Source organism: Botrytis porri (genome assembly GCF_014898465.1).
Source record: "Botrytis porri strain MUCL 3234 chromosome Unknown BPOR_007, whole genome shotgun sequence".
Lineage (NCBI taxonomy): Eukaryota > Fungi > Ascomycota > Leotiomycetes > Helotiales > Sclerotiniaceae > Botrytis > Botrytis porri.
In genome coordinates this window covers 2,413,080-2,438,079 of record NW_024066081.1, presented here as the reverse complement: position 1 = coordinate 2,438,079, position 25,000 = coordinate 2,413,080, and the positions used below count along the sequence as shown (strand labels likewise).

General features: G+C 42.9%; 9 protein-coding genes across 9 annotated transcripts; 4 read left to right on the top strand and 5 right to left on the bottom strand.

Moving 5' to 3' along the window:
- Positions 1-896: 896 nt before the first annotated feature.
- On the bottom strand, positions 897-3,252 carry EAF01_006064 (uncharacterized protein; the record flags this gene model as incomplete). Its single annotated transcript, XM_038914318.1, has 4 exons — positions 897-1,886; positions 1,933-2,142; positions 2,191-2,987; positions 3,039-3,252. 4 exons carry the CDS (start codon positions 3,250-3,252, stop codon positions 897-899), a joined length of 2,211 nt encoding a protein of 736 aa, XP_038770767.1.
- A 2,141-nt stretch (positions 3,253-5,393) lies between these two features.
- EAF01_006063 (uncharacterized protein) lies at positions 5,394-7,584 on the top strand (the record flags this gene model as incomplete). The annotated part of the gene is made up of 6 exons (XM_038914317.1): positions 5,394-5,441; positions 5,514-5,533; positions 5,588-5,805; positions 5,904-6,094; positions 6,147-6,258; positions 6,305-7,584. The coding sequence occupies 6 exons, from the start codon at positions 5,394-5,396 to the stop codon at positions 7,582-7,584; spliced, it is 1,869 nt and encodes a 622-aa protein (XP_038770766.1).
- A 378-nt stretch (positions 7,585-7,962) lies between these two features.
- On the bottom strand, positions 7,963-9,063 carry EAF01_006062 (uncharacterized protein; the record flags this gene model as incomplete). The annotated part of the gene is made up of 1 exon (XM_038914316.1): positions 7,963-9,063. One exon carries the CDS (start codon positions 9,061-9,063, stop codon positions 7,963-7,965), a length of 1,101 nt encoding a protein of 366 aa, XP_038770765.1.
- A 285-nt stretch (positions 9,064-9,348) lies between these two features.
- On the top strand, positions 9,349-10,139 carry EAF01_006061 (uncharacterized protein; the record flags this gene model as incomplete). Its single annotated transcript, XM_038914315.1, has 3 exons — positions 9,349-9,361; positions 9,515-9,717; positions 9,786-10,139. The coding sequence occupies 3 exons, from the start codon at positions 9,349-9,351 to the stop codon at positions 10,137-10,139; spliced, it is 570 nt and encodes a 189-aa protein (XP_038770764.1).
- Positions 10,140-10,431: 292 nt separating this feature from the next.
- Positions 10,432-11,486, bottom strand: EAF01_006060 (uncharacterized protein; the record flags this gene model as incomplete). Its single annotated transcript, XM_038914314.1, has 4 exons — positions 10,432-10,671; positions 10,727-11,014; positions 11,070-11,268; positions 11,353-11,486. The coding sequence occupies 4 exons, from the start codon at positions 11,484-11,486 to the stop codon at positions 10,432-10,434; spliced, it is 861 nt and encodes a 286-aa protein (XP_038770763.1).
- A 2,754-nt stretch (positions 11,487-14,240) lies between these two features.
- On the bottom strand, positions 14,241-15,998 carry EAF01_006059 (uncharacterized protein; the record flags this gene model as incomplete). The annotated part of the gene is made up of 4 exons (XM_038914313.1): positions 14,241-14,348; positions 14,446-15,335; positions 15,392-15,635; positions 15,699-15,998. 4 exons carry the CDS (start codon positions 15,996-15,998, stop codon positions 14,241-14,243), a joined length of 1,542 nt encoding a protein of 513 aa, XP_038770762.1.
- A 969-nt stretch (positions 15,999-16,967) lies between these two features.
- EAF01_006058 (uncharacterized protein) lies at positions 16,968-17,899 on the bottom strand (the record flags this gene model as incomplete). Its single annotated transcript, XM_038914312.1, has 2 exons — positions 16,968-17,734; positions 17,785-17,899. 2 exons carry the CDS (start codon positions 17,897-17,899, stop codon positions 16,968-16,970), a joined length of 882 nt encoding a protein of 293 aa, XP_038770761.1.
- A 526-nt stretch (positions 17,900-18,425) lies between these two features.
- On the top strand, positions 18,426-20,223 carry EAF01_006057 (uncharacterized protein). Its single transcript, XM_038914311.1, has 2 exons — positions 18,426-19,054; positions 19,107-20,223. The coding sequence occupies exons 1-2, from the start codon at positions 18,829-18,831 to the stop codon at positions 20,006-20,008; spliced, it is 1,128 nt and encodes a 375-aa protein (XP_038770760.1). The 5' UTR covers positions 18,426-18,828; the 3' UTR covers positions 20,009-20,223.
- A 1,309-nt stretch (positions 20,224-21,532) lies between these two features.
- On the top strand, positions 21,533-23,992 carry EAF01_006056 (uncharacterized protein; the record flags this gene model as incomplete). Its single annotated transcript, XM_038914310.1, has 1 exon — positions 21,533-23,992. One exon carries the CDS (start codon positions 21,533-21,535, stop codon positions 23,990-23,992), a length of 2,460 nt encoding a protein of 819 aa, XP_038770759.1.
- Between the last annotated feature and the right edge of the window lie 1,008 nt (positions 23,993-25,000).

Here is a 25,000-nt window from a genome sequence, read left to right as displayed (position 1 = left end):
TTCTTCCAAGAATTCCACAAACAATTAATCGTCCCGCGAACTATACACTGCATCTATTCCGCGAGGGTATTCGACAACACGGAGCCAGACGAGAGCCTCCAACCATGATCTGTCACAGAACAGACGGAATTGAACCATTGATTAATCGATAGACGTACAATGACATTCGCTCCCGACTCGGCAGGCAACAAACGACTTTTTTCCCCTTGGGAATTGCTTGCTGTCCTGTCCTGTATAATTCTATTCTGCTCTGTCTATCAACCTACGTACCTACCTAAAGCAGTTCCGAAACGCATCACGATGATTCCCGCTCCGCTCATCATTGTAGAGTTCCACCGCATGCAAATATACATCATCAATGCATCATATGAATATCGCGTCAACTTTGGCGGTATCGTGCATGATGCAACAAATATGCACGAGTCAACGTGTGAGGAACAAAGAAATAATTGGTTTGGTTTCCCCCTCGTGGTTCTATGGTGTGCATTCGGTTCAAGAAAATCAAGCGAATGAGTTCATAGACTTGATTTTTTGGAAACACTGATATACTGTACAACTGGTACACGACTGAATAGCACGTAGGCTTGAGGCTACACGAGGAAATTGCATCATATTTCTTGTGTCTTTTTTTTTTGGAAGCACGCTATGCGGCGAAAAAATCATTTTGGTTTGTGTGATGTTTGGTATGTACGTAACATTTGCTTTGTGTTACAAACGAGGGGGGAGTGGAGGGGAGATATTTATGATATCCAATAAATTTTCAATGCCGATCAATGCTGCCATGATGTATGTCGAGACTGTAGGCCATAGTTGTACATCTAATTTATCGTTCAACATTGACACATTCTTACTCGTGTTCATGAATCCTCAAGAATCTTTTCACTTGTGCCCTAGTCTCATCTAGACTTTAGATTGTATGTTTCCTCTTGCTCGCTTGTGATCAGTCCCGGACTTCCCACCATGGCGTCCTCGCCTTTATTTCCTTTCGGGAAGAATATGACATCCCTGACACTCTCTCTTCCTGTCAGTACTGCGACCCATCTATCGAAGCCAATGGCAAATCCCGCGTGAGGTGGACAGCCAGCTCTTAATGCTTCAAACAAATGATTAAAATCTGACATTCTCTCGTCGCTCATCTTCAACACATTTTTCATAATGAACTTTTGTACCTCGGCTGAATGGACACGTTTCGAGCCACCGCCGAGTTCGACGCCGTTGAGTACAAGATCATAGTGATCTGCGGTGACTGCGAGAGGGTCAGTGAATAGGAGGTCGATATCATCAGCGGTTTTAGGGGCAGTAAATGGGTGGTGAGTAGAAGAGAACCCTGATGTGCCACCTTGACCAGGATCGGCTGGGTTGGCAGTATTGAGGGTAAAGAGCGGAAAGTCTGTGACCCAGAGATAATGAAACCCTGGAGTAGGAGCAAGAAGTTGTTCGGAAATTGCGGCTCTGTAGAGTGCTAGCCGGAGTTTACCTAGAGTAGTGGAACCGCCGGAATGGGGAGTATTTGGTCGCGCTTGAAGGATGAGTAGATCTCCTTCATCAAATGTGGTTGTTGCATTAGGCCCTCGTGGATCATCATTATTGTGCGAAGAAGCTGGAAGAGAAGAGTAGAGCTGTTTCAATGCCTCGGCACCTTCAAATCCAAATGCTTGTAGGCCTTCTAATGGCCTTCTAGGATCGAATACAAATATTCCAGGAGGACCATCAGGATTTTTCTGGAATTGTTCGGCACCTGCAGAATCCATAAACTTGCGGATGAACTGTTGTACCTTTCTAGAATTGCCATCAAGTCGGAACTTGAAAGCTTCGATTATAGGGTTTTCAATCGAAGTCATCATTCCCTTGAGATTTTCTGGAATAATAGCATCCACTCGATGAATCTATTACCATTAGCTTTGCTTTAGGGATGGTGACAGAATAAATTACCAAGTCCAAAATCCTGAGATCGGGTTTGTCAGACCCATGCTTCGACATCGCTTCCTCATATGTCATCCTTGGAAACTCTGTTTTTGGCAATTCAATGTTGTTGGCGACTTCAAGCTGTTCAGGTTGAATCTGCCTATGTATGCCCTTTACAAGTTCTTCAACTGTCTGCATGACATATTGGCCATCCGCCCATGACATTTCCATGTCAATCTATTTGGCATTAGCACTTGTAAACTGTATCAATTCAAAATACAGTACCTGAGTAAATTCTGGCTGCCTATCCGCACGAAGATCTTCATCCCGAAAGCATTTAGCAAATTGGAAATATTTGGCGACGCCGCTTGCCATCAAGATTTGTTTGTACTGTTGAGGGCTTTGTGGCAGAGCGTATGCATAGCCCGGTTTTCTAGTAGGGACAAGGAATTCTCTGGCACCTTCAGGCGTTGATTTGAATAAGATGGGAGTCTCAATCTCATCAAAGCTCACAGAATATAGATATTTTCTCACTAATTTAGCTAGCTTTGACCGAAACATTAATCTTTCATAAAGATCTGGCTCGAATCGAATTTCAAGATGCCTGGAATCAGGCCCAAATTTCTGAGCAGGTCCAACAACGATGTCTCTAGGGAATGAATTGATTGCTCTCACATCTTCGGCATGGATGTCAAAATTTGAAAGTAATTGAGACAGTTTCAAAGGAATCGATTCGGAAGCTCCCTCAGTAGCCAGTGAGTCGGGCACAATTTCTGCCGTTTGGTCTGGCTTCTTTATTCTGGACTGTAAAATTCCAGTCACAGATACAGCGCTGTGCTCCCTGATGTCTTTAAAACTTTTGAAGGCATCTCTAATCTTCCCCTCTTCGGGGCTATCTTTTAATACAACCTGAATTCCTGGGTTTGCTGAAGACCCTCTACTTATTGTAGCAAAAATAAGTCCCTTACCCAGCTGCTTCTTATTGCGCAGGAAACCAGTAACAGTGACCCTTTTGCCAATATTCAATGGTTGCAATTGTTCCCATGGATGTAATGGATCGAGATTGGACTTTGGCAGAGCGACTTTATAGAGGGCATCAGCAATATACAAAATATTACAATATCAATGCTTACTGCTATCCTTGTATTCATTCCAAGGCGTGCCACTTGTGTCAAAGTTAACTTGTTCTTCTGCTCCATTCAAACGAGAGCTGGTATTGGTGAAACTTCTCTGATGAACAGCAAGCAATGAGGGGGAGCCGTTTGTGCGAGTCCATGGTGCAGTCTTACGCGCACATAAGATCACATTTCTTAGTAAGTGCCTGCGACAGCACAATACTAAGGTCATGACTTGAAATCTGTTTCTTTTTTGTAGAAGTTCATGAATTATTCGATTTATATGATTTATACAAGAGCACTGTACAATAAGTATATGAAGATGTCGAAGCTCTCTAGGTGTGGTTAGCGTCTCGGCAAATTCCGCTTTCAAGAATTTTTATATTATGTCGCGAACTTTTTCAGATTCTCTTTCCCTCTTCATCCTTCCAAGTTTTAAACATGTAAGACCCCAACATTGACAATTCCAATCCATGCGCAATTGCTAACGTATGTTTGACAGATGATGAAAAGCCAGCGTGTATTATTTGAGTACGATTCCTCCTTTTCGAGCCTGCAAACTCTCCCTTCACCGGGCTTCAGTGGTCTGCTTGCGAGAACTGGATGGAAGAGTGAAATAAGCGTTCGACACACTCTCCTTGTTTTAACGGACGCGATAAAGGCATCTCTGACCCCTAAATCTTGGAAGGCTTCATTTTGGATAACTATTATATAATGAAGAAGGCGATGGAGTGAATCATTTCAATGGTCATCCTCTGGAGCTCGACTATTATTCTTCAGGTCAAAGACATCCGTGCTAATATAGACTTCATTTCTTCTCATTTTCATAGTTTGTTTATTTTGTTAATGTATTGGCGATATCAAGAACAAAAAAGCAACCGTTTCAGCATGGAAACCAGGAACCATTTCTGAAGCAAACTGTTCTTTTTTTTTTAGAGCGGGGAAGAAGGGTTTGTGTTCTGAAGTAAGTACTCTATTGGGGGGGTCTTGATCTCAGTGTCATACTCGAGCATAATTTCTTTTTATTGATTCACTTTTTCGACTTACATACATAGCTGAAAGATCAATCAATTTACAAGTTACCTTGAATTTTATACATGAGAGATGATGATGTGATATCCATAAACTTCTTGTGCGTGTTGAAATACTGGAGAATATCCCGATCCAGTTGTGGCTGATGACTATTCGCCAATCTAGATATCGATATCCTTGGGAAATTCATGGTACCTACTTGGAAGTTGCATTTGATCCGAGCAGACAGGAGGACCCAGTGAGCTTTGGTGACAGCACATGTATGAAGAAATGGTTGGTTGGAAAAAGGAAAATGGGCGTATGCGAGACGATCAGGTACCTACCTACCTAGGTGTGAAGGAGTCTCTAGATACAATTCTAATTCGTAAAATTAATATATGAAGGTTTTCTCTCCTACTTTGCAGTCTCTTGTTTAGACTCTTAGGAGGTTATCACGGACCATATCTATCTCAATATAAAACTGACTGATCAAGGTATGATATCTTCATATCTACCGGTACTACAGTACTACTCTGTACTCACCTAGTCAGTCAGATATGTACTGATACCCATAGAAGGGGTAAGTTAGTATTTCGGACCATCGGGTTGCTAGTAGCTGCGTATCCACTCTCATTGCGAACGGTGCTAGATTTGAATGACATGGCGTGCAATAACTAAATCGGGAATGAATGGTGAGGACCGTGAGGGTGGTATTATGGTAAACAGATGAGAGTGAAATAAAACAAACTTGATGTGACACCAAATTGATCCTTATATCTATCTTATTCTTATCATGGTGTTGGCGTACTAGGTGCACTCCGTACGTAAAACTAGCATTTATTATTCGCATTGGTGTACGATTCAAGATATAACTCATCATTTACTCCTCAGTATATCCTCAATAATACCTTGAAGTCCTTTTGCATCCTTTTGCATCTTGTTTGGTCCATCTTGCAAGGGGTTCTTCATTAATTATATTCCTTGTCATCATTTCGATTAAGCACATTTACGGCACCGCTACGAATGTGTACCTACAATCAAGACTAATAAACTAATAATTGAACTATCATACACGACAAAGCCCCCCCCAACGAGTAAAACAAGCACACACTAACAGACGTCGACTTTCAAAAGCTCAACTCAAATTCCTTCTTAACATCTACACAACCTTCTGTGCCACATAACTCAAACGATAATCATCCTCATTACCCCTTTGCTCACTCATACATTCCCGAATACATCCGGACCTACATAATATAATATCCATTCCACTTCGATAAGAGGGAAACTCGCCATTTGGGAGTGGAATACTCCCCCCTGGCTTTATTTGTCGCATTGTAGCTGGCAATACCAATATTTGAGATGTCGAGTTCTTTTGAGAAATCCGTGAAAGGCGCGACGAAGATCAAGGTATGGCATGCTCGACATTGTCTTGTGTCTCCTCGTGGTTGAAGATCATATACTGAGTATAACTGTGAATAGGCTGCCCCTCCCAAGTCAAAGTATTTGACCCCGATCAAATCCTCCGTCGCATTAATTAATTAATCACTAAACAGATACATCGAGCATATCTTGATAGCTACCCATTCGGGCGAAGCAGGAGTAGCTGAAGTATTTCGAGCATTACAAAATCGACTTCGCGATTCGACATGGACGGTGGTATTCAAGAGTTTGATCACAGTCCATTTGATGATCAGAGAAGGGTCTCCAGATGTAACATTGGCATATCTTGCGCGTCATAGGAACATGCTAGCAATAAGTAGTTTCACCGATGGTGTGTACCCAGAGAAAACTCCTTTTGCGACTCTCTGTATGATGGCTCAGCCACGACAGGTAATCTCATAGCGGCCGTGCTAACAGAGCATGGCAAAGTGCAAACCCAGGGACGGAATATTCGACATTATACCAACTATTTGACCGAGCGCGCGAAATCATTTCGGGATACAAAATGCGATTTTGTACGTGGTGCAGAGGGAAGACTTGAGAAGTTATCGGTGGAGAAGGGACTGTTGAGAGAAACAGAATCTGTGCAGCATCAGATCACATCATTACTGAAATGCGACGTACGATTAAAGATGCTCAGACTAGGGTGAACAATGCTAAACCGCTGTTTAGGTTTTGGATAACGAGCCGGACAATGAGATTACGATTACAGTCTTTCGGATGCTAGTATTGGATCTTCTGGCGTTGTTTCACGTCATAAATCAGGCCATGATCAATATATTAGGTATATAAGTTTCACAAGTAGGGGAACTGTTAGCTGACGGTTTTAGGCCACTTTTTCGAGATGTCAAAACCCGATGCAGAACGAGCTATGGAGATATACAGAAACTTTACCCGGCAAACGGATTTTGTGGTTTCCTACCTCAGTGTTGCACGTCAATATGAGCATCAAACGAGAGTGGAAGTACCAAAGCTCAAGCATGCACCTGTCAATCTTGGAAAGCAGCTAGAGGATTACTTGATGGATCCAGATTTTGAGGTAAATCGAAGGCAATATCTTGCTGAGCAGGAGTCTAGCAAGGGTGGAAAGAGTGGAAGCAATGGCTCAAGCAAACCATTTGCAGTACCTTCCAAGAGTGAAAGCGAAAGTAGGGCTGCGACTGGTCGTTCTTTTCCCGATGCAGGGCAAGCGTCTTCTTCGAGCGCCACCACACAACCCCCTAAAGCACCCGCTGCAGATTTGATTGACTTCTTCGATTCCATTGATACACCACAGCCAATTGCCTCCCAGGCAGCGTTGCAGCAGCAACCTCAATTTAACGGTGACCCTTTTCAAATGCAACAGCAACAGCAACTCCAGCAGAATGGATTCATTCAACAACAACAACAACAACAACAACCGGGCTTCCAAGATCCCGGACAATTTGCTCAACAGCAAGGCTTTAATGGCGCCTTCAATATGCAGCCACAGGTACCAATGCAGCAACAACAGCAGCAACCGCAACCCATGCAACCAAATTTTACGGGTGTTGGATTTGGTGGTTACACTCCTCAGCAACAATTTCAGCCATCGGGTCTCTCACCTATTCCACAAGAATCGGCTGTAAACTTCCAGCAACAGGGACAGCAACAAATGAATTCACAGACTCCACAGCAGACAAATCCTTTTCGACAATCGATGATGACGAACACCACGGGAATGACTGGGCCTTCATTCCCAGCTTCACCTCCTATCACATCACCAGTGACTAGGCAATCAACAAACCCTTTTGCCAAGTCAGCATCGCCGCAATCACAACCTTACACACCACCACCTGACCAGCAATTTCAGCAACAAATGGCAGCTCCTCTCAGGGCGATGCAAACAGGCACAAACCCTTTTGCCAAAAATCTATCCATTCAATCAGCTGATCGGCCCCAGACCAGTGGTGCCAGTCTTGCGCCACAGCCTACTGGAAACACAAACCCATTCCGTCAGAGTCAATTTGTCAATACGGTTACTGGTATGGGCTGGCAAAACGCCCAGCAACCGATAGGCGGTGGTTTAGACCATATCCCGACGGTTCCTGTATTTCCTCGGCCCGGACAACAGCAAGCTTGGCAGCAGTGATCAGGACGGAGATTCGTGAAGGAAAGTCCATGAATATTTTGGACATCATGGTTCTCGTGGACTTTTGTGCTATGATAAACATTTTTTGGTGTTTCAAGGATCATTACAAGCATGGCGTTCTGAGGGTAATGGAATTTGAAGATCGGAGCAATGTTTAAGGGCATCAAAAATGCACGATGTGATATTAAATTTGCTTATGCCTACTTAAGAGGTATCTAGCTCCAGGTAACTAATTACAAAGGCCTGTCCTTTGAATGTATAACTATGTCCGGATGAGCTCAGACGCCAGTAACCATCCCATTTGCCTTTGAACTCCTTGAACTCCTTGAACCGTGCAAATCCCTTCCCGTCCCTATGTGTTACACATTAGGTATCTTATCAAAATACATCAACTTCCATTCTATCCGCCACCTTTAGCTTTATTTCTCCCGTGGATGCTTGTGCGGCTGCCATGGTAGCACCAGAAGGAGAGCTTGATTGAACTCGATCTCGCATCTCATCCTCGATAAATATTTCAAGGCCACTAAAAGCATCGTGCATAGCTCTTCCATAATATTCTTGAAGGCTGTAACCACCAGCCATATGTCTGGGGTCACGCTTGACACTCTTATCAACCCACTGGTTCTCGTAATCATCCCGTAATACATATCTCGTAGGTGTAAGAGCAATTCCTCCAAAGGGATCATAGGGTTTCTCTGCCACAGGCGCCACCTTCTTCTTTAGACCTCTAATCGTAAGGCCATCCCCATCAGCGCTACCAGTTCCAGCACTAACCGCAGCATCCCTTTCTCCCAAGGTTCTTCTCGCCGAAGTCTTCTTCAAAATAATCTTGTGCGCTTGTTGTGTAATATCAGCTGCATTTCCCTTGCCGGTAGCCAATTGGTCCAAAACCTGCTTGCGACTCTTCTCAACATCAGCCTTCTCCTCTGCCTCTTCTCTCATAGCCGCCAGCCTCCTCTGCTTCGCCATCTCCCTGTCCTCTAACTCCTTCCTCTTCCCCATCTCCACCTCCCTCAACCTCGCATTCTTATTCTCCTCAATGGCTCCGCGGTTCGCTTCTCTAAACCTCCTTAGCTTCTCCTCCGCGTCTTGCTTTACTTTGCCCTTCCCATTGACCAGATCAAAGACCATGCATTCCGTCTCTTCTAAATAATTGTTGTAATCCAACAACGTCTCGAAATCATCTTCGTTGCGATTGAACACTTCGTTTACTCGACGTCGAATGTCACATTCGCGTTCTATGCCTAGATCCTCAAAAAACGCAGATTTGAATCCCTTTTTGCGTAATGTGCGTCCGCAGTGGAGAACGGGACACGGCGCGGGTCCGGAGGTAAAGATGCGGTCCACGCAGGTGGAACACATCTTGTGGTAACATTCTGGGTTGATGAGGAATTCGAGATCGCGGTTGAGATAACGGTTGGATTTACATATGGGACAGATGTCATCGGATGGATTAGAGATGTCGAGGGGTTTAGGCATTTTTGTGTGCGGTGCTCCGGAGCAATCTTTGATTTTGTGGGGTTATTGAAAGATGATTTGGTTCAGGTTCTCAATCGTAGTTCAAACATAGATGTAGAAGAATATAACTAAATCGCTGGTGCTTCTGTGAATAAAGACGAGGCTAAATTGAAGCCTGCCATTTCCAATGTGGCGCTCAATGTGGCTTTATAAGCAAGCCACCTCTCCGAGCCTTGTCTACTTTTCGATAACTGAACAGTTGAATTAACGATTGTAAATCACAAATACTGTACATTACTTGCAAAGATGGCAGACAAAGGTGTGTTCATATTCCAATCCTTTTGTATATTCATATATTAGAAAAATCTTGTGGCTATTTGCTCACAACACGCACTTTCTATACCTGCCCAGCTTCACCTCAGCTACCCCGCCATTCCCACCCTCCAATATTTCAACTAACCAAAACTTTCAGAGCCAACACCCCAAGAAGACGCCGCAGCACGCGCAAAGGAAGCAGCAGAGCAAGCCGCCCTGCCCTACAAATGGACCCAAACGATTACCGATCTGGATATCACCATCGAGATCTCCGGAAACCTCAAAGCTAAAGATCTCATCGTTGATATCAAACGCCAATCGCTAAAAGTATCTGTCAAGGGTCAAACTCCCATTATTGACGTATGCCCTTTCTTGAGCTAGGCCTCCTCTATTGATCACCCTTCTCCGACTGACATATTGCCATATAGGATGCACTCCCTCACGCTATCTTCCTCGACGATAGTACCTGGACATTATCTAGTCTTCCCTCGGGTAGCAAAGCTCTCGAAATCCACCTCGATAAAGTAAACAAAATGGAATGGTGGGCTCATGTTGTCGTCTCAGCACCAAAGATAGATGTTACCAAAATTACACCTGAGAATAGTAAATTGGGAGATCTAGACGGAGAGACGAGGGGCATGGTGGAGAAGATGATGTGGGAACAGAGAGACAAGGAAGCGAATGGGGGAATCAGCAGCGAGGAGAGGAAAAAGAAAGAGATTTTGGAGAAGTTTCAAAAGGAACATCCAGAGCTTGATTTTTCGAAGGCACAGATGAATTGAGTGGCTCCAATGTTTGAGGAGAAAATTGACATGATGATTGCGTGGAAGAATCAAGGCGAATAAAACGATGAGCATGCAAAAGCTGCTATAGCTGATTGCACTACCTATGAAGATACCTATTTATTGGCGAAATCGAAAGACAAAAGTATCGTTTCCTCTTGGGGTCCAAAGTTTGCACACTGACTGGCTTGCCATTCTTTTTTTGGTATTGTACACCTCACTCCTATATCACATACTCTATATGCAGCCCCAAACATTTTTCAAACTTTTGTACTTCGATATAACCACAATATTATCTCTCTCCTGCCAATCGTCGACTTTGCACTTCGGAAAGCGCTTTGCTCCCACTCAAGAATGCGACTAATGCTACCACACCTGCAGCGGGTAAAGTCTGGAACAAGTTCCAGCTTGAGTAGTACAAGAAGAAGATTCCTTCCATGGCAATAATTGAACCATAAAATAGGGCGTGTGAGATTGGTGCGGCGGAAGTGGCTTTCGATAAGTGAGAAAGATTAGCTCCAAGGTAAGCCCACTATTAAGCAAGTGTTAGTACTATGACCCAAAAGATCTGAATAATGAATACGTACAGCACCCAACAACACTGGAACAGTTGCTAGGACTGCGAGCGAGAATACAAGGGAAAAGATCCTAGGTCCACTCTGAGGATCGGCGCGGAAAATGTGGTTGATCTCAGGCAGTTTTCCGTATCTCATTGGTTTCTCGTAGGTGGGTATTGGCTGGCTGGCATCGAGGGTCAGATCGAGGTCAAAGACGTGGTTGCTGAATGCTTGTGCGGAGCCAAAGGACGCAAGAACAAGAGTAGCACGTAAAGGTTTGGAGCTTGTGAGAAGTTGAATTGGAAGATCTTTTTGAGACTGTATATCTATTAGCATGGTCCAATCGATTTAGTCAATTGCCTGTAAAACTTACAAAGTCAACCTTTCCCTTGCCAGACTCCTTTACGGAGAATGGGAAAGTAACTTCGAGTCCAGTATCTTGCTCTCTCAAGAGTAAGAATGCTTGATGTGGTCGTTTGGCAGCACGATCTTCAGCAGCTGTGAGGACGATTTTAAGAGTGTCTGCTGCGCCAAGAGAAACCGCTTTCGCAAGAGGGACATGGTCTGATAGTCTGTAAAGCAATCAATTAGTATATTTTACTTTGGAAACCATATGTCTTTCAGAAATGTATCATCATCTTTCTAAACCAACGTACTTGTCCTTGAAACCCCCAGCACTTTTTCCGCTCACAGAAACAACAGCTTCATCAAAGCCCCAGGATGAAGCTGCCGTTACGATTCCGGCACCAGCAAGTACCAATGAAGGTATTAAAGAGCGTAAGAAACGCATTTTGATTGACGAATTCGTTGTGTATTGGAATTTAGGAATTGAAATTCACGAGGGGAGCTCGGAGCCACGTAAGAGCTCCAATTGAACACATTTCGGGGACATGGCGGATTTACGTGGTACCGAGCCGATGCACGGATACAATATCGGTTACATGCCCGCTCTACGTCAGCGATGCAACAAGCGGGAATTAATCACCCTTTGAAAGGACTCGAAAATTTTCAGACTCTTGGTGTTGTTATTTTAATATAAATAATTTTAACTTTAAGTATGAAGGAGGTTCAGATTTGTTCTGATATTCTTGAGTTTGAGTATTTATTCGAAAACGAGTTCATGGTACGTTCAAGTAGGTAATGTTGAGAGTGATCGGTTTCCGCTGCTTTTTCGCTTACGTGGAGGCCTATTCAAATGCGTGATGGCATTATTGATTAAGAGACCTGGCGATGGAGGCTTATATGACATCTTCATATCCATCCATTCAATAAGAAAATCTGAGACCTATCAGGTTAGGAATCCCCCACCAAAATGAAATCAGACTTGGATGCAACAGCCTCTGGAAAGTCTAACTAGACATTCTTCTATTCGATTTCCAAGTTCTGGAGATAGGTCTCAGATTCATAGCTGGTGTTAAGATGAAAGCTGGATCTCGAGCGGATGCATTGTCGAAACTTTCAACGACAGATATACCTTTGCTCATAGCTAAAAGAACGTACAGCGGGTATCATGTCAGACCATTGCTTGGAAACATCTCGTGAATGGGGAATATAAATCCTTTCCGGCATCGCGTTTGTCGAATTTCTCTGTGTTATCATTTTCAGAAGGTTAATGGTGGTATTTCATGGCAAACTATCTGGAGAATGTGAAAGATGGAGAGCCATGTGCGCCAAAGGGAGCTGGAAGTCTGCTCATTGTCTTTCATTATGTTGACCCACGCAAAGAATCAAAGTCAATCAAGTGTGAAATAACCATTGCATTGTTGTAGGTATAGAGATGCAGAGTGTCTCGAATCCAAAATTAGAGTTAGTCACCAGAAACGCGTCATCGTTTAAGTTTGAACCAGTCTGTTGCATTTATCATTAGACCTACGTGCACGAGATGCATTCTTTGCTTGCTATCTTAGCTCAAGATCTTGAACTTCATTGACTCAACATCTTGACTATGTAAATGCAGCCAGGTAGTGATTACTCAAATCAGACCTGAGTCAAGCCTCAGCAAATCATCATCATACGCCCAGTCATGGACTGGATCACTACACTCTAGTCCTTCCTTTCTTCATCGCAAGACGCCCAAATGGTATCCTCGGTATTAGACAGTGGGCTGTAAAACGATTATGTCATATAAAACGACTGTATTATACGATTGACCGTCTTTGTTCAGTATGCTCGAACAGCTGTCTAGATCCTCGAAAAGGGTTCAATCTTGAACATCAGAGAGCGACCTTCGTTGATGGCTACGCTTCTGCCTCGTACAGAGGCCTCCATCCGAAATTGAGTTTGAAAAATTGGTTTCATACAACGTTTTACGAAATGATCTCTTGGAGGACATACAATCGTTCGATCTTGAGTTGAATACTATATCTAATATTCTCTTGATGCGACCTAAGATGCAACTTTTGAGTATTCAGTATGTTTCCCACACAACCCAACACCATCACCAACATACACCAGCCAGCCTACTAGTGAATCTTCCACCCATCACACATACATATCTCCAAACAAGATCGATCCTAGCATCCGAACACATCTCCCATGGCGCAGTGGTATAGTACCCGCTTCAAAATGGGAAAAAAGTAGGTACAGTGGTCCATATAGTACTGGCATAACTGGGAGACTAAGCCGAAAAGGCTGAACTTTTGCTGGTTTGTTTTATTTGGGTTTGAAGTGGACAGGTTCTTTTTTTGCTCGTGGGTGGGGATAGATAGAAGATGAGACGAGAGTCGACTTTACGTTGGTGATGGTTGGATGTCACATGTATGTAGTGAATTATTTTTGAGGATATGAAAGTGAAAAGAAATCAAGGATTACTAAAATGCTACGTTTGATAAAAGAAATTTCTTCAGTTCTTGAACTAGGAGTATGCAACCAATTTCACAGGATACTTTGATAGATGTGTCGGGACTGTGTTTCTAAACTTCACCCTCATCTCAACGAACCCTTTTCTTATTACTAGAGTCTGTAGCGAGGGTCATGGAAGTGCTATGGAAGCGCGTGAGGATTCATAGCATGTCGGTTCAAAACAATTGTATCCTCATATGATCACAAACATTGGCTTTTATGGGCTTGACTGAAGGGGTGGTTCTTCAGAGAGCTTGGGTGACTATGCGTTATCTAGTGAATTGTTTCTTGGTATGTCTGGAACCTCGACTATGCGTGGAGTCACTTTGCACAGAATGCGGATGTGTTTATTGATAGGTATTAGACGACTTCTCCCCGCTCAAGCAATGTTGAGAAGTGCACAAAACGAAGAGAAAGGGTGGATTTCCAAATGCTGGAAAGCCAATTTGTTTTAAGGCAAGAGATTGTGATCAGCAGAAACTTTTGCTTTCGTTAGAGGTAGGCAGATTGACTACTATCTGTGAACTGAACCTTTTGACTAATTCCAGGGAAAGTAGCTTAGAAACATCATGTTAACACTCTAACTAGACAAAAGAATCTAAACCGAACAGAATGAGTATGCCGTTCAAAAGTGAATATCATTTCATACTAGCTTTTCCATATCTACTTCCACGAACTGTTACCTTGAGTTGCTCATGTCGGATTAAGTTCGAGCTCGAGTCCGCCTGGATATCTTCATGGGAATATCCCGTTGATATACGAAGAAGGCATTATGATATTTCCAGCTGTGATTGGGATCCTCGAGTTTTATCTAGACAGTCAAACGAGTTTCAACAACGAAATCCGATTGAAATTTGAAATATGGCGACGGTGTCTGATGCGGAAAGGGCAAGGCTTGAAGAACTCACATCGAAAATACTGTATAGAGTAGCCATCGTTTTCCACAATTCCAGCTGAACGAAGTATTTCCCCATGCATACTCGACTACCACCACCGAATATAAAATCGACAGATTTAATCATCTGTTTGTGACGAGCTTCAAAATCTTCTGAACTCTCTCCTTTCATTTGCAGCCAGCGATCCGGATTAAAGGAATCGACATCAGATCCGAAGGTTTTACGGTCCCGATTCGAGACTGCGGGGTTGATACCCACCGAAGTGCCAGGGGGAATAAATCTTCCGTCGGGAAGAGCAAATCCAGAATCGGGAACAACTCGCTCTAACATCATAGCAGCACCCGGATTAATGCGCATAGCCTCGTGGAGCACTGCACTCAAGTAAGGAAGATTATGTATATCCTTCCATTGCGCTGGCAGTGAGAGATTCGCATGGTCTAGCTCGGCGGTCAGTTTTGTATAAGCGGATGCATTTTTGGAAAGGTAGTATAGAACAGCCCTCATGGTTGATGCGGTCGTGTCACCGCCTGCAAGAATACTGAGTATTAAATATGTTACAATTTGGTTGTCATCGATTAGGTCCGGGTTCGTTTCTTTGAGCTTGAAATATTTATCGAGGTAGTGGTTGATGGTTTTGTGCTTGTGGCCCGCCGATAAGAGCTCTTCTCGATATTGAGCAACAACCTTGATGCAGTACAGGATCCCCGTTACAGTAGGCCTGGGACCAATCCGAATTATTGGGTTCTTGTCAAGAAAATGGTCAATCCATGGAATTTGACTGACCGCGGCGAAGTAGTAAAGCGACCTTTGGGATTCAAGAAGGAGGTTATCGACATCCCTTTCTTGGTCAATCAATCCGAATGGTCGTCCAAAGCTGACGTTTGCCGACACATCCCAGGCAACTGTTATGGAATTTCAGATCAACACTAGAAATCTGCTATGGCAGCATGATACATACAGTACGCTAGCCAATCATCCACCATACATGTCTTCGATTCAGCCGCAAAATTCGCACTTAGCTTATCGATGAATATCCCCAAAGTTTCGTCAACCAAGGGTTCGATGTCCAGAACCTTTGTCATGGTCCAAAGACTCCTGATGGGTTTAACGTATTTTTCATGCCACAAAGGATCTCTAGAATTGAAAATATTCGATATCCGTTTCCCTTCGATGAGTGCATCATTGGCCTTGTACATCTCGCTCTAGCAAGGAGCTGTCAGTGCCAAAGTGGGAAGGTTATAGCTATTGAAGCTCCATCCACCTACCTTGAGCCAGGCATTTTTGGTTGCATATATCGTCCCAATCAAAGATGGATCACTCAGACTGATGGTTTTTGGGCCAATTCGAACAGCTACGCCATAATTACGATGCCAGTTTCTTTGCGTTTCGTCCATGGATCCCAGGTATGCTTTAAATGCACGATAAACGTTCGTAAACTTTGCAGCAACCGGGCCCGGGAAATGTCTCAATGGAGAGAAGCAAAGCTCCCAAGCAATCTTGGAAACAATTGAGCAGAAAAAAAGTGCAATGAGAACAAAACTACCATTTTCAATAGAAGACATCATAGCTATGATGGGATTCGATGTATAGCTTCCTGCAATGAAAATATCCACTATTTAATATATTTTGAAGAGGGGTAAGATGTGATCATAGGATGGGATGTGTAATAGACCAAGTACTTGACTCGAGTCATGGAGTCTGACAGGGTCTCTCAAAGTTGTCAGCAATTACCATTAAGGAAGAAGATACGCGAGTGCAACCATTGCGTTGATGATATGGAATGAGCCTGCATATACTTATGCGGGTGATTGTGAAATCACATTTTGGGCTTGCACATCATTTCTTTGAAGCTTAGAACACTTGGTTGGCCTATAATCTTTCAATATAGGTATGATATCGGAAAGCTGATTGTCTGAAAGGCAAGCTATTGAATTGCGACCATTCAATGAACCATTTCATGCTCCTGATATTGGGGATCATAAGGATTGAGAGGCCGACTGTATCTAATGATCTTATGGATTTCACCGTGGCGCTTCTAGTAAACCTCGCCTTTGCTACATTGCGCATGCAGAAGATGAGCGTGTATCACAAAAGTCACCCAAGTAGATGGCAAGTGACTCCAAGGGAAGTCAAACCGACTTCGCACAATTAGACTCACGCAGCTGCGCGCCTCCCAACCTTTAAAGAATCTGTAGAATTTGTGTAATCAACTTTCAATACTGTTTTGCTTTGAGTCTCGATAGTCTCGACAACCGGATTTCCCTGTACAGAACCTGATTATCTGCTTCCTCTTGTCCCGATAATGTCTTGACTAGGGGTCTGATTTGTAGCGACCATTCGGGACTTTCTGGCTGCTCCCCAATATGTGCCTCCCGATGATCAAATAAAAGTTTGATCTGCGATGGTTAAAGTTTTGTTTATATAACGTCCAATATAATTTAACGGAAATTCTGCTTTCTCTCTCTTATGCGAGTGCTCACCTCAACCCTCAATGCATATAATTAACGGTGGGTATTATGGGAAGAGATAGCTAGCTACTCCCGCCATCTTATAGACCAATTCCCCTTAGCGTAGCTTGGCTCAACTACTGAGCCTTGCATCAAGGCCTCGCATTTGCGCCTGATAGGCTCTTTTACAACATTCTCCTCCCAGCTTGTCGTCTTTTTGTGCCTTGAGCCCTTGGAGGCTTGAGATGGACTGGTTTCGGGAGGCTCTTCAACGATAAAGCCAAAGACAACAGCCCTCCTAGCTGCCCTCCGAACCATCTCTCTTTCTTCCGCTTGTTTTTGGCCATTAACCTTCTTCTGTAAGTCCGAAGCCGACTCCTCCGTTCTCTCAGCCTTACCCCTCTCGCCCCCAACACTGAAATTGATATCCGATTCGGTCTGTGGTGGGCGTATCATTGGCCCAATTCTTGAATTCAAAGGCTCTTGAGGTGCATCATCGCTAGCGGAGTCCTCACTGCTTTCCATATCAACAGTTTTCCATTCCGCATCAACATTCGTTCCTCCAATTGCTCGACTTCTACGATTTTTCCTTCTCCCAAAAACTTTCTCAGGGTCAAATCGACTCCCAAATACAATCTCTTCAATTTCATCACAGGTAACAATAATTCGATGGTCTCCTTTCACAAAACGATCCTTTGCACCAGTTTTCTCCAGACCCGAGTCTTTCTCCTGGTCCAACAGTGCAACAATGGCTTGCTCAATCTTTCTATCTAGTTTCCCCGGCTTTCGGTTCCGACACCTGTCTGAACAGTATTTGACCTCATTATTGGATTTTTTGCTGGCCTTTTTGGTGCCTGTTGGATGTATTAGAAAGAGCTCAAAAAATGTTCATCACGGTGCTAACTCATGACTCGACCACATGTTAGACAGTAAGGAACACTTTCTCCTGCCGTTAAATAGAGAGGTGGCGGAACAGCGGAATGCTTTGAGGGGCGCGACCACGAATCCATCCAACTCATGTTTGCTAATGTTGGAACTATATGGAGATTCCGACGAGACTGAAATAGATAGGTGAATATTTTGACCTGCGTGGGAAATTTGAAAGGACTTAAAAAGTTCATATGAAACAATTTGATGATAATAATGCAACTATAAGAACGAGTTTCTACAATGATTCTGATTCATGAAATGCTTATAAGATCAATGTCATCATAGACATGAAGGTCGCCACTACGCCACAGTGAAATCCGTTGCATGGTGTGGCTTGAGCTTGATGATCGCCTCGATTCAACAAACGAGAGTAACATTGATCTTTTGTTCACATTATTAGACTGATGAGTGTACGAGGAACGAGCAGAGGCTAAAGAATCGCAACAGTTGATTGGAAACCGTTTATATTTTGAATTTTGATGTTGAAGATTGACTAAGAGACTTAGCAGGTAATTTTTGAGAAAACGGATTTTATCTGACCTAGATAGGTAATTCACACATATATTCATGATAACGACCTGCCTCAATTGATTGATAACAACAACGAGTAAATGGCTCTTAATGCACGCTTTATTAAAGCTTCTCCACATCTTAAATCTAAGGGTCTTGCGGCGAGCTCCGCCATTCTTATCTTCTATGTTGATAAACCCCTCTTCACCAATACATTCAACTAAAAGCACCCAAATCCACCATACGCAAATCAAGAATGGCTTATCAAAGTTATTCCGATTTACTCTTGCACCAGTCGGGGAAACGTGTGGAGTCAGTTCTTTTCCGGCCTTCCTTATACATAAATTCTTCCTGCTCTTTTCGGACGTTTCCGTCGCCCCTCGCTCACCACTTGGATACATAAATCATTGATCTTCCACGGTCATATACAGGCGAACGCCAGTTACAATCTTCTTCCTTTCAATATACATTCCTGGCAAAACATAATATCCGAACACCAGAAAATAAAATGGCCGTCAAGACTTTAGAAGTGAAGCCTTTCTCTTCCCCAGAGAACTCCTCTCTCAACCTTGGGGCCGAGATCAACAATGTCGACCTGGAACACCTTAGCGAGGAGGACTTTAAAACTATTCGCAACGCTTTATACAATTACCATGTTGTAGTACTGAAGAACCAGGCTGGCCTCTCCCCCAAAGCTCAATATGAACTTACACGTAGATTTGATCCCACGGCTGGTAAGTCCTTTTCCCCCATTCATTCAAACATCGTGTCTAATTATTCCCCTAGAAACATATGGTCATGGCAAAACTCTTGATGCGAAACGATCAGTTCTTCACCCGGACTTGAAAACAATCCCTCATCAAACTCAAGTTCAGGTCATTGGAAACGGATTTTATGAAGAATATGAAGGATTGAAGAATATTACACTCAAGCACCCTCATCACAAAGTCTTCCATAAGACCGCTGTTCCAGAGGAAGACGATTTGGCGTTCACACGCTTCTACAGATGGCATATTGACGCTGCTCTGTATGCCCTTAACCCACCAAAAGTAACTTCGTTGATGGCTGTAAAGGTTCCCGCTGGCCGTCGCCAGACTCTTCGTTATGATGATGGAACTGGTGAAGAAATGGATGTCCCTCTTGGTACCACTGCTTTTGTCTCCGGTCAAAACATGTACAATTTGTTAAGCGAAGAGGATAAGGAGTTCGTTCGTGGCGCGAAAGTAGAGTACGCACCACATCCATATATTTGGATGTCTCCTGCAAGGTCACGCTCTACCGGCCTTGGTATGGTTTCCGATGGGCAAGAGTTACCTTTGTCTGAACTTCCTCCTGTTGATGAAAAGGACATCAAGATTTTGCCTATGTGCTGGAAGAATCCAGTCACGGGTAACTTAGCACTTCAAATTCATCCTAGTGCCATCAAAGCCATTCATCTACCAAATGGAGAGGTTATGACTGATCTCAAGGAAGTTAGAGATTTAGTTTATCGCTTACAGCGACCAGCTATCAGTACAAAATTCGTGTATCCACATGATTGGGAGGAAGGCGATTTGGTCTTGTTCAACAATCAAGGAGTCTTACATTCGGTTGTAGGTGCATTCAGTCCCGAGGAAAAGAGACTGTTCAGACAGTGCAACATGGCTTCTTCCGAAGGAGTTATGGGACCGGATGGCAAGCTCTATTAGAAATGCAAAAAAGGATGTCGGATAATGGGATAGGGGTGTTTGTTTTGTTTGGAAAATAGGTTACGAACTCGGCGTTGTTCTACGTATCAAGCCTCACCATATGGGAGGAACTCGGCGTTTGATAACGTAACAAGCGTATACCCCTTTTTGCTTGGTTACCATAGATATACATAGCAAGTACATTCTACATAGAGAACTTTAGGCTTTTGAATCCATCTATATGAAGATTGTCTCGACTGTTTAATCGTGGCGGTTTAACTTTCACATGCTAATAAATATGATGCGCGATGAATTTCACATGCTTTGAGCCTTTCGCATCCTTTTTCGATCTTCAATGTGGAGATCATATTGCATAGCAGATGATGCATTCCAAGGTTGTCATAGATGGGGTCAATGAGGAAGATCCGATAGGTTTGGTTGAAGCCTCTTTTACGCCAAAGATAATCAGCTTAACATAAATAAATGCATGATTGACATTATCCAGAATGTTCCCAAGCATCGATAGATTCTCAACTGATAGTCCAAACAGGGACTTGTGATAAAGGGCAATACATCTATCTTCCTGATTACTTAGTACTTCTGCCTATACAGCTACCGGTATCAGGATCTGCCTCGATACGTTTTTGATACATTAGGCCTAGATGTCTTAAACTTGATATGAAGTGGCTAGCGGAATAACACTGATGAGGAGAAATGCAACCTACCCATCTTTTAAGAATATAAGCTACCCTGCCTGCGTACAGAAACAAATCGAGATATTTGCAGCTGAGATGATGATCCTAAATTGACCCCGATGGTACCGCCGGAAATCTAATTCGCATTTAATTACGTATATCAAATTATCATGCATGCACTCTCGCACTCCAGGTATCAATCATATGATCTCCCCAAGTTTTTTCCCAAGGTTCACGGTAGTAATAACCTTATGCTGCTATGCTGTGGGGAAACGCTGTAAATACCAACAAGCACTTGGGGTTACATACTTGCTGCCCAGCTTTAACAGCCACGCTCGAAATGCATTAGTACTGATGATGATTTGGGCTCTTTTGCAATGTGCTCAAGTACACCGCAATTGAACAACAAAGAAAATGACGGAAAGAAAAACAAAATAAGACAAGTAATTCTTATGTCTTCTTCCATTAACTGTCTACTAGACACTTGTTGAGAATCTCCCTACGATCAGCTGAGCTTAGGTATTCCTTGTTTCGGAAATTTGAATAAGATCTGTTGGAAAAGTAAGATTGACTCGTGCCCTGTGACACTGCATGGACTAGACTGACACAGGAGATCTGCATGCAATACTACATTGTAGGTATTCAATTCAATTACCGGCACTGGCACTTCCTACGCCAATGATTAAATAATATAAAGTTAATTACTACAACTTCTAAAGTGTTATTGATTGCTTTCCCTCTTCCATATCTCCAACACTGTAGCTACGGACACATTTCCGCAACCATACCAAAGGCTTTGTTTGTGACGAACCATTAGAAAGTACGCCTCGAATGGAGAATTGGGAGAAGCATGGTGTTGTTCGGATACCTTCAGACTCCACAATTTTGTGTCGTTAACAATAATACTACCGCTACATCTGCCAAATCTTCCAATGCGAATGAATATGGGTATGGTAGAGAGAAAGTTTCGGAGCCCTCGGTGGGCTTATTTGGACCGGCCAGCAGGATCTTGAGAACAGGCGCAGATATCCTCAACAATAAGATACTACAAGTGCGAGATGGGTTGACGGAAGAAGAACGATGTGCCTTGCGCAAAAAGGAGGAGAAGATACAAATCTTGAACCTGCGGATGAAGAATGCAGAAACGCTGGAAGTTTGGAGAGGTGCCGCGAAAGAGCTAGATATACTCGAGGATAATGAAGCATGGAAACTCGATTCACTGTCGACCGACTTCGACGCTGCGTTGATCGAAGCGAGGACTAAACAGATGGATACGGCTAGGATCGATTGTGATATCAAGAAGATGCTTACGTTGGTGCGCACAACATTGTCAAGAGATCTGGGAGGTATGGGCAATATTAGACTATACAAGCACAGCCATGTTGGAACCAAAGTTCTCATAGAGAGGTATATTGAGTCGACGTTAGATACGATACGCGCATTGGTTGAAAACAGCAAGTATGCCTTACCGGTTGAATTGGAGACAAAAGATATACTAGAGCAGGTTGTATATGCTAGGCAGGCTTTTGGGAGAAGTGCCTTACTACTGAGCGGAGGAGCAACTTTTGGAATGAACCACGTCGGGGTTTTGAAAGCTCTGTTCGAGGCTCGTCTACTGCCAAGGATCATATCGGGTGCCTCTGCTGGTAGTATAGTTTGTGCTGTGTTGTGCGCAAGGACTGATGAGGAGATCCCGGACGTACTAAAGGAATTCCCGCACGGAGACCTTGCAGTGTTCGAGGAAAATGGAAACGAGGACGGAGTTCTGGATAGAATCCGGCGGTTGTTGACAGAAGGCGCGTGGATCGATATCAAACACTTAACGAGAGTTATGCGGGAACTTCTGGGAGACATGACATTCCAAGAGGCTTACAATCGATCTCGTCGCATTCTCAACATCTGTGTATCATCTGCCTCAGTATATGAGTTACCTCGACTACTCAACTATGTTACGGCACCGAATGTCATGATCTGGTCAGCAGTAGCTGCGTCATGTTCGGTGCCTCTTTTATTTTCTGCAGCGGAATTGCTCATGAAAAACCCGCTTACGGGAGAAACTTCGTCTTGGAACCCAACACCTCAACGTTGGATCGATGGGAGTGTGGATAATGATCTACCTATGACTCGGTTGGCAGAAATGTTCAATGTTAATCACTTCATTGTTTCTCAGGTCAATCCTCATGTTATACCATTCATCGCTAAGGACGAGGAAGCGGTCAAAGAAACTGTAATGAAAGATGGTAATGGAGGACCTGGCTGGGTCTATAATCTCACACATCTAGCAAAGGCTGAAGCTCTGCATCGTATGCAAGTTTTGGCTGAATTGGGAGTGTTTCCAAATCTGGTAACTAAGTGCAAGTCTATCCTGAGTCAGAAGTATTCTGGAGATATCACAATTCTACCGGAAATCAATTTCAAGGACTTTCCCAGAATATTAAAGAATCCAACAACCGAATTCATGGAGCAGGCTTGTTTGTCCGGGGAAAGAGCTACTTGGCCAAAATTAAGTCGTGTGTGGAATCACTGCGCCGTTGAACTAGAGTTAGATGCTGCTGTGCAGAAACTACGAGCGAGAGTAGTTTTCAGTCCTAGTGAGGTAAACCTAAGGCGATTGAGGGCTGGCGAGGGCTCCCGACAGTCTACGGGAATGGGAAGACAGAGATTTGACAATGGCAATTTGTTACTGATGTCGCGGGATGAAGATAGTGAATTTTCAAAGCAAAATGGGAAACAAGGAAACCCATCTCGCCCGCCACTCAGAGCAACAGCCTCGGTATTAGACATTACAAAGCATCAAGAGCGTTCCCATTACACTGGACCTCTTTCTGCTCAGACTACTCCTCGTCGTACGCCACGATTAGGGTTAGAAAATGAAATGTTCAGCTTCCCTATTCCTATAAGAGACATGCTTCACATCAAGCACCAAATTCGCGATTTCTCATCTCCTGGAGAAACAACACTTTCACCGTCAAGCTCTGATGCTGATAACGAATCACAGACTGATGAAAGCAATACAGAACTAGAAGCTGATGAAGCTATATACGGTATAGCTGGCTCGACCGGTGATAGACAACTTGATTTATTCTCCAGGAATCAGCCTATCACTGCAGGAACGGATCGTGTTCTCGCTACATCTCCCTCGATGACAAGAAATGGGACGGAATTTAAATATTTACCCACAGCCATGTCACCAACTGAGATGAGACCAAGAGGAGAGAGAAAGAGCGTTACTGAACCGAGTAGTCCTGAGTGGAGTTACAAGAAAATGTTCCATCAGTGGAAGGAAGACGATATGAAGGATGCTGCATAGATGGCGAGGAGCATAGGATACCATTTTCCACGCGAAACAGTGTGGGACTGATCTAAGTTGATTTTGTAATGAATGATTGGAATGAGCAATGATTGGAGTTTATGCATGGGATTGGAGCGGGTGACTTGGATTTCGTTATAAGGAACTGAAGTTTGAAATAGTGATGGTTGCACAGGATCGGCGTTCATAAACTATTGCATCAATAGCGATGGTCAGAAAGCATGGTTCGGATTAGTTAATATGATAGAATCATTAAGTTATAAGGATTATAATTCTTTCAGCAATGGCATGTGACATTGATATAAATTGGCCATTCGACCAATGTTGAGCTGAGATGAAAAGCACGTATCTGCCCTGCCCATTGACTCTGACTTTCGAGCTTGTATTGAAGACCGCAAATTCCAGAGTCGGCCTTTATAATTGACTTACAAGTTACCAGCAGGCCAAATCACGCTTCGAGGTTTTAGTCTAAGTCGGGTACCCTATTTTCGGGCCACCTCCTTTTTGGGCCACTTTTTATATCAAAAATGGAATTTTTAACTTTTTATTTATGGATAGAATTCATTGAAAATTTATATATATATAATTTAGATCATTTTTAGTTTACCTTGAAAATTTCAGATTTTTAGGAATTTTCTGTATTGAGATCTAGAGCTTTAAAATATCGATTCTTAAATTTGTATAGGAATTATATATAAATTTGAAACTTTTATAAAATCTTTAATAACTTTTTAATAAAAATTATTAAAAATAAACTATAAAATTTTATTATAAATTTATAATATATTTATTTTGAAGGATTTAGAAAAAAAAGAAGATTTCTTATAAATAGATACTTAAAAGAATACTTTCAAAATTATAGGGATTATTTATATTATTTTAAATTTATTGTATATTATATTTTTATATTTATTAATTTTTATTAATTTTTTTTAATTTTTATATAGATTTAAGTTCAAAACTTTCAAAAAGATATATAGTTTTCTTTTAATGGTTGTTATTAAAAAG